The sequence below is a fragment of the Sceloporus occidentalis genome, unplaced genomic scaffold (genome assembly GCF_023333645.1).
Source record: "Sceloporus occidentalis isolate IW3139 unplaced genomic scaffold, rSceOcc1.0.p SCAF_5, whole genome shotgun sequence".
In the NCBI taxonomy this organism is placed as follows: domain Eukaryota; kingdom Metazoa; phylum Chordata; class Lepidosauria; order Squamata; family Phrynosomatidae; genus Sceloporus; species Sceloporus occidentalis.
In genome coordinates this window covers 14,564,263-14,573,031 of record NW_028316985.1, presented here as the reverse complement: position 1 = coordinate 14,573,031, position 8,769 = coordinate 14,564,263, and the positions used below count along the sequence as shown (strand labels likewise).

The 8,769-nt window shown below is 38.7% G+C and overlaps 1 protein-coding gene across 1 annotated transcript in view; it reads right to left on the bottom strand.

Moving 5' to 3' along the window:
- Window positions 1-6,658: 6,658 nt before the first annotated feature.
- The window catches only part of LOC149311680 (1-phosphatidylinositol 4,5-bisphosphate phosphodiesterase zeta-1-like), a 54,654-nt gene continuing 52,543 nt past the window's right edge, over window positions 6,659-8,769 (bottom strand). The window contains exon 13 of the mRNA XM_089526597.1: window positions 6,659-6,750. Within this exon, the coding sequence (XP_089382723.1) occupies window positions 6,659-6,750 (92 nt within the window). The remainder of the gene's footprint in view (window positions 6,751-8,769) is intronic.

Here is an 8,769-nt window from a genome sequence, read left to right as displayed (position 1 = left end):
AAAATGCATAGCCCTTCTAGTTTTTGAAGACTTTTGCCATTTGTGCCCCAATTTCTCCCCAATTCCACAAGAGCCAGAAACTTAGCCCTGATCCAAATCAAGAGATACTACATAAGCAACAGCTGTACTTGAGAAACTCTATCATGTATGCACTTGGTGTACAAAGATCCTCAAAAGGGAGCGGTTGGGTACAAATAAATAAATAAATATATTATTACTATTAGAAAGATGAAACCTTTTATTAGCAGGACTGGACTTCTTTTTGTGCTTTTCACCATGTATTACAGATCACATTTAGCAGATGTATGTGCTTCTAGTCCATAAGCTCCAGGGATCTGTTCTTCCTTTGATTATGAAAATCAAAAAAATCTGAATGGTGGTGGTGATGCTATTATCATTCAACTAAACACTGTCCAGTTAAATGCATGAAAGGCTGCCCACTGGGGAATACTGTGATTTGAACATTGTCATAGGCAATTGAATTATTTGTCCATTAGAACATCTTTCTCCTCTTTTTTTTCCTCATGAGCTCTTCTACCACATTAACTGGAGCATTTTTGTTGGAGAATATAAGCATAAAGGAGGGTGGTAACTGCATATAATAAGCTGCTAATCACAAAGAAATTGTAATGATTTTTTTCATGGTCCATTGCCATTTAGTCATCTTCATGGAATTACTACCCTCCATTTGCACAATGTTCCCATTAGCATGATTGCACAAAAGGCCTAGGTTATGTATATATTTTGCAGTATGCAATTGAAGCAGAAATGAAGGGCCACACACAGATTACAAATTTTGGGGCCAAATTCTGCATGCACTATTTATTGTGTATACTCATGTGTACATCTAGAAATTTTAGTGGAAAAAAATAAGCCCAAGAAACCTGGATCGACTTATCCATACATATATATATATATACATACACACACACACACACAGCCTTTTCTGAGTAGAGTCATGAAAGATGAGAGCTTAATCCATGCTGGGAGAATCTAAAAGATGCACCAACCCCCTCTACTCTATCTGCTGTGGTGGTGTTCTGGCTTTTTTTTTTTATGCCTGGTTGGAAAAATGGACGTGGTGGTTCTTTGGTGCTTTCCTTCAAAGGAGCGACAAGAGAGTAGAGAGAGGGTTGGTGCTTCTTTTAGGTTCTCCCAAGACAGACTCTGGCCTTTCACCACTTTTCTCAGAGAAGGGGATAGTTCCCTTTTTGATAAGAGTTAATACTGTACTTCAACTCTTGCCTTTATATCCTTTTTTGACATGTGCATGTTTTCTTAGCCCTGCCTGCACCTGCAGAAGTCTTACCTGACCTCTGGATGTCCCTCTACTGTCAATCCCAGACCATTATGTTTGCTATGAGTTGGCTGACTTTTTGGGACTATCTAAAGAATTTCTAAAAGGCTGATGTCTTAAGACACATAAGCAAAGCTCTGCTGGTTTGTATTGTGCAAAGTTGGTGGCACTATGAAATAAAACATGGTTTAGAAAAGAAACAGAGCTCAGATCAAGCTGAGGTCTTTGCACTAACAGAATTACTGGCATTCTCTACCTCCTTGGCTCAGAAGGCAAAGTTGCCATACAGCCAGGGGAAATTAACCTCTCAGTTAGCGACAGAAGTAATAAGAATCTACTTGAGCAAAAGCCTTCATATTCCTCCAGAGTTCTGAGAACACCATGCCATCTTTGTGATTTTAATTTTTTTAAAAAAGATCTTGGCTGTAGAATAAGATCATCAGGGCCAAAATGTTGATTATGGGTTTGGGAGAATGAAAAAAGCAAATTACTTTCCCCTCTTAAAAATAAAGTGCTCTTGGCATCCCACTTTGGCTGTTTTTCAAACCTCCTGTCCTTAACGCTCAATAAATATTGATTTTGGATGCTTCTCTGTATACTCAGTGTTTTTTCTCTTTAAATTGTTGCCTTAATGTTTACTGGAGATAGATGTAGACATTTGCTTTCTAATAGCGCTGTGACCCATCACAGTTTTGTGGTGTTACTGCTCTGGTGAAACTGAATAGCCATTCCAAACCAAAAATAAAATAACCAAATAAATAAAAAGCAGCAATTTTATTTCTATGAGGTAAGGAGGTAAAGTGCTCAAATATATTGCCCTTGTAAAGAGTCTGTTATATATATGGTAAATCACTCCTCTTTCCTTTCCAATAATAGCTTAAAAGCTATCTGAATTACCATCTCTATCTACTTTATAAGCTGGCCTAACTTAAGTCACTTTGATTTCTATGGATCAACAGTAAGAAAAACTAAATTTGGCTTTAAGTCGATGTTTTAACTATCAAAAGAAAAATACAAATGGTATCAAACATACCATACTGCATGCAACCCATCTCTATAATGTTGAATTGGTATCATAAATCCTATTTGCTAGTCTCAAAAAGAGTGCATGTGTATGTGGTTTCCCATCCAAGTACTAACTAGGGCTGGCTTGCTTAGCTTCCAAAATAAGACAGGATCGGGTGCCCTTGAGGTATTTAGACCCTCCCCAATGAGAATAGACCCATTCAATCAACAGTTCAATTGTGAGTCAACACATAAGTAAATCCCATTAAGTCAGTGTGTCTAATTTGGAGTTGCAATAGGATTCAAGCCATGGTTTCCTTTATTTATGAATTATTATTATTAAAAGTAATATACATTTACACAATTCAACAGAACAAAATAAATGTACAAACTGACAGCATTCCTTAGCAAAACATGTATAAATACACATATTTGTTTTTTGAGCCTTCAGATTATGATGTCCTTCCAAAGACTGACAGGAGAACCAGGTAGGTCAAGATGATCACTGTTTCCATTAATAAAAGAAATAAATTGAACTAATCCATAATAAAGGAATCGTCAGGAAGTTCATTTCTTGAGTTGCCAACCTCTTGTGTCAGTTTTTCCTCTACAGCAAGGGACCATGAACTAAGTTTTAAGGTTTCCTTTCATGTTAAATTAACTCACCAATCCATAAATTAATTATACTCCATGTGAAGCACATCAAAGCTTTATAGATACATTCTAGAAGTATCTAAGGAACAGTGGGTTGATATGGATGGGTGACTCAGTGATGAATCCAGTCTGAACTTTAAAGGATGTGTCTGAGGTGCTGAATCTAGTTGGAGGACTACATTTACTACCAAAGGCGCGGGACAGATGGGCACTATAGGGCACCCTCATCACATGCGAGGGGCAACACTTCCAGATGCTCCTCACCCCTTGCACGTGACGAGAGTGTCAAAATGGCAGCACCCTGTACAAATGGGCACTGCCATTTTGAAGCAACAGACACTTAGCGTCCGCATGTCACGTCTCCATAATGACATCATGAGTGCGTCATTATGGTGCTGCAAAAAGAACCCACTTTTTGCGGGTTCTTTTTGCTGCGTGAAGAAGCCGCGCAGTTTGTCCACTGCAGCTTCTTCGCGCAGCAAAACAAGGCATAGGCAGACCGCCCTTTTTGGGCATTCTGTACCCCGCCTTAGATAGCACCACATGGATTAAAACCTAGAGTGAATTCACCAGCTCACTATCATCAATTCTACCAGCTTCCACTGAAGAACCTTTTCAAGGATAAAGCTTGTTTGAAGACAGGAATTAGGCCAAAATCCCAGTGGCATCTTACACATGCCTTCGTTCACCTATGTAAGTGGTTGGGTATTTTTATCCAATATGGAATGCCCATATTCACTTCAAGGTTGTAGAAGTGGTATTGCATGTGTCGTGTCATTGTACATGGTCAAACATTGTGCATAAAAAGCATGTGTCCAGTGTGCATTCTTACACCCTGTGCATCATTGGCTACTGCCACACTGTAGAATTAATGCAGTTTGACACCATTTTAATTGCCATGGCTCAATAATAATAATAATAATAATAATAATAATAATAATAGCTTTATTTTTACCCCACCTCTCTTTCAAAAAGACAATCGTGGTGGCTTACATTTCAAAGAATGCATGCAATACGTAACATTCCAATTATTCCCTCCCTCCCCTAAAACACATTAACAATTAAAATAATCCATTAAAATGATCAGAGATTGGCAAATGGGGCTACAGAATGCTCAATAAGATGGTGGATTCAATTGGTGGCTGGGTTTACTATTCAGGAAAGGCCTGCCAGAAGAGATCTGTCTGGACAGCCTTTTTTTTTTTTAGCTGTCCAAGCTGGTAATATGACGGATCTCCTCCGGCAGGCCATTCCATAATCTAGGAGCAGTAGAAGAGAAGGTCCTCTGGGTAGTTGCAGTCAACCAGTTTTTAAAAGCCATAGTAGATTCTTCCCAGAGGACCTGAATGCATGGGGTGGATTGTACAGAAGAAGATAGTCCCATACACATCCAATGGAATCCTGGGATGTGTAATTTGTTGTGACACCAGTGGTGTCCAACAGAGAAGGCCAAATATCTCACAAAACTACACATTCCAGAATTCCATAGGATTGAGCCATTGCAGTTAAAGTAGTGTCAAACTGCATCAATTCTACAGTTTAGATGCAGCCATTTAGCATTGTTTATTGAGATGCAATAAGCATTGTATTGCATGTTTAATTGTGCAACGTTTCAGTTCACGAACAAAGTACTGTCACACAACTACTGTTCCATCATCTACCTGCGTTCCATCTTCTAGCTGTAGAAGCACAGCCTCATTTTTCTGCTTTACCAGAAGGGTGACCATGCTGGCTGAGAAAATTTTGGGTTTGTAGTTAATATAATGGTAACATTTCAAGCTCCGGTCTCCAGGGAGGGTTGCCTGTTACCTACTTTGATGTCATTTTCATAACAGGAAAAAAAATTCTTTCACATTTTTAGGCCTTTTAAAGCTATATGATCTCATGGTGTTTTTTCCCCTCAGCCAGATTTGTTATAAATCTGTAAGAGATTTGTTATTTTACAGCCTGAAGCCAAATGTAAACTACTGTGTTTCACTAGGCGGCTTTCTCCCCTTTCTTATTACATCAGTGTTTGAATGTTTCTGAACTTTTCTATGTGGTTTGGGGTTGGTTTTTGTTTTTGTTTTTTTAGAGGAGTACCATTCCAAAAACCGATTTATTTTTTTCTAATTCATTGGAAGGAAGTGCTCTAAGCTAAAATATGCTGGCAGTTTTGGTCCCACCCTTTTGCCATTGGCTCTACTTCCATTAAATGTGGCTCCTCTCTTCAACTGAGTTTGGCCCTTGGCTGAAAGAGAGTCCCCCACTCTTGGCCTTTAGTACACTGAAAGTTATGGCTGGCTGGCTGGCTGGCTGGAACCTGGTACCTGGAACTGGAGCACTCACATTATAGAGTGTGAATATATCCTGCAACTAGTTATTCTCACTAGCTCTTTTTGTCAAAAAGAAATACAGAGCAGCAGTCACTGCATTTGTTGTTGTTGTTAACTGCCCTCAAACAAACCTCAATTCATGGTGACCCTGTGGATAAAACATCTTCAAGACCCCTTGTCTCCTACTGCTCTGCTTAGGTCCTGTAAATTCATACTTGTGACCTCTTCAATTGAGTCTATCCATCTAACTTACAGCCTTGCTCTTTTTCTGCGTCCCTCCACTTTTCCTTGCATTATTGTATTTTCTAATGAGTCATCATGGCTTCATATGATGTTGCCAAAGTATGACAGCCTCATCTTGGCTTCCAGGAAGAGTTCAGGTTTAATCTGTTCAAGGACTCATTTGATTGTCTTCTTGGGCATCCACAGTATCCTCAGCACTCTTCACCAAATAAGCTGATTTTTTTCTTCACTACTTTTTTTTCCTTTTGCTGTCCATCTCTCACATCCATACATGGTGATGAGGAAACAATGGGTTGGACTATTCTAAGTTTAGGACTCAGTTGTATATCCTTATATACGTACTTTAGAATCTTTTGTGGCTTCCCTTCCCATTCCTAGTCATCTTCTAATTTCTTGACTGCAGTCTCCATTCTGACTGATGTTTGATCCAAGGTACAGGAACTCTTTTACTACTTTGATTTCCTCGTCATCTAGGTTGAAAGTATGTAGGTCCTCTGTGGTCATTATTTTATGTTCAGGATTAAGCCTGCCTTTGTACTTTCTTCTTTGGCCTTCTTTAATTGTTCCAAGTCTTTTAACATGTCATTATTTTGAGAACCAGAAAAGACATTTCCTTGGGATATAGAATGGAATCTTGCAAATGCAAGAGAATGGAATATGGAAGTAGCCAGTGGAAAGGGGTGAGCACAGTGCCCTGCAAAATTTTCCTTCTTCTTTCACAATATTTACTTATGATTACCTAAGAAAAAGGATTGGCTCACACATTGTTATTGTCATGTATATTCAAGTCAGCTCCATCTTATAGCAAGCCTGTCTGAGGACTTACTTGCAAGATTTTATCAGAATAAAACTTCCCTTGTCTTCCTCTGAGGCTGAATATGACCTGCCCAAGGTCACCTAAGGGGTTTCCGTGACTGAAGAGAGATTTGAACCCCGATCTCCCACAGTCCTAGTCCCAAAACTCAAACCACCACACTATACTGGATCCCTATATATGCTTCAGTAACTCATGCAGCTTGTCCCATAAATATCTGTGAAACAATGCAAACATTTAGCCCTTCAAAGGAGAAGCCCTCCAGTCTCTCTTCCATTTTGATGATGGTTGCTTTATTGAAAAATGCAGCTGGGGGCAGCGGTTGTGACATTACTGTTGTTGAAAATACCAGATGTACACAAAGAGTGATGCGGGCTTGAGGGAGACCCCAAGTTTGGAGACTAGTGGAACATGGCGATAACCTGAAAGCAAATCAACAGGAGAGAAAAAGTTAAAATGAATTGAATGTAACAGCATAAACCAGGGGTAGGCAGAATGTGGATCAGAATCAGAGCATTAAAAAGTTTTATTTGGGTGAAAGCAACTACCAGAATTCCCCAGTCAGTATGATCACTGGGAGTTATAGTAAATAAAAAAAATTCCAGCATTTATATTTACAGAGAGATTTCTGGAGTGATTTGCAGATTTGTAGCTAATCTTTGATCCAGACAACAAACTGTGTGTGAAGCCACCTTCCACAACATACCTACAGCAATTTGATTCGAATTTAAGTCTCATGACTCCCCTCAAGGAGTTCTAGCATTTGTATTTTGATGAGTTCATTAAAATTCTCTGCTAGTGAGTGCTAGTAGTGGAGTTAAAAGGAAGCAGAGTAGAACTGTTGGAAGAAACTTATGCATTCTCTTTCCTCTCATTAAATAGATAGGGTTTCCTATTTAGTTCCCTCTGTGTTCAAGACAGTCTCTTATCTCTAGATTATAAACTGTTAATCTTACAGTTAGTATGTGTCTCTAGCGTGGCTGCTAGTCTTATATATTTCTCTCAATCTTTCTTTTATATACATACTGTCTTTAGTTAGATTAGTATTTAGTTTTTGTTATGTAATTATTTATTAAAGTCATAATTATTATTATTATTGGAGTAAATCTTTATTCTTTAGAAAGACAGTTTTAAAATGATAGTCTGACCCACATTTCCATTGTACTGCTGATGAAAGCTGAACTCTAACAAGTTTAACTTTCAAACTTGCATATTTTTGTTTCCCTTTAAACAAAACCCTAGGATACTAAAAGTGCACACCAGAAGAAGTCTCTAGAAGTGAATACTAACTACTAAGTACTCCACCAAACCCCAAATGCCAGGATGTCATAGGATGGAGCCATACAGCTCAAGGGACTATAAAACTACTATAATGGCGGAGTGTGACAACATTCAAGAAACCATCTTTTCACAAGTAATAGATGGTAGAAGTAATAATAGTTCTTGTTTTAAAAAAATATAGGCCAGAATCCCATATCACCCAATTTCCAATCACTGGTAGACTAGACCTCCTTTTCACCATGCATCTGATGCCTGATAAAGTAATTTGTGGGTTATTTGTGTATGTTATCTTCATGCACTGAAATTAATAAAATTTTGGGGAAAAATACTTTCCATTTTACTTGCACATTTATTTACTCAGTTTACCTAATCGATCCAACTTCCCACCCATTAACTGAAGTTTTATTCCTGCACATTTAAACTGGTTGTATTTTGAAATACACACTTTACTCTGTGTATACTTTATTTCTCAAAAATGCCATTAAAACTTGCAAATGTGTGGAATACCTTAGGGAGCTGGGGATGTTTAGCCTGGAGAAGAGAAGGTTAAGAGGTGATATAATAGTCTTGCTTAAATATTTGAAGGGATGTCATATTGAGGAGGGAGCAAGCTTGTTTTCAGCTGCTCCAGAGACTAGGACTCCGAGCAATGGATGCAAGCTCCAGGAACAGAGATTCCACCTCAACATTAGGAAGAACTTCCTGACAGTAAGGGCTGTTCGACAGTGGAACAAACTCCCTCAGAGAATGGTGGAGTCTCCTTCCTTAGAGATCTTTAAGCAGAGGCTGGATGGCCATCTGTTGGGGATGCTTTGATTGAGAGTTCCTGCATGGCAGGGGATTGGACTGGATGGCTCTTGAGGTCTCTTCCAACTCTACAATTCTATGATTCTAAAGGCAAGGTACACATTTTGTCATAACAGTTCATGGGAACTGTGGTAATGAAACTTTCAACACAACTGTTGAGTCCAACAACATTGCTTTCCATCCTTAAACTTGGAAATAGTTTTGTAATTTATTTCAGCTTGGTGAATTTGAGGTTGATCTGAGGGCTCTGCTTGGGTTTTTTGAATTGCAAATTCCTTGGGGTTTCAGGTACTAAGTAATGAGAAGATATGTATGCATTCCTATGGGAGCTTCCTCGTGACTTTCTTTTAGCA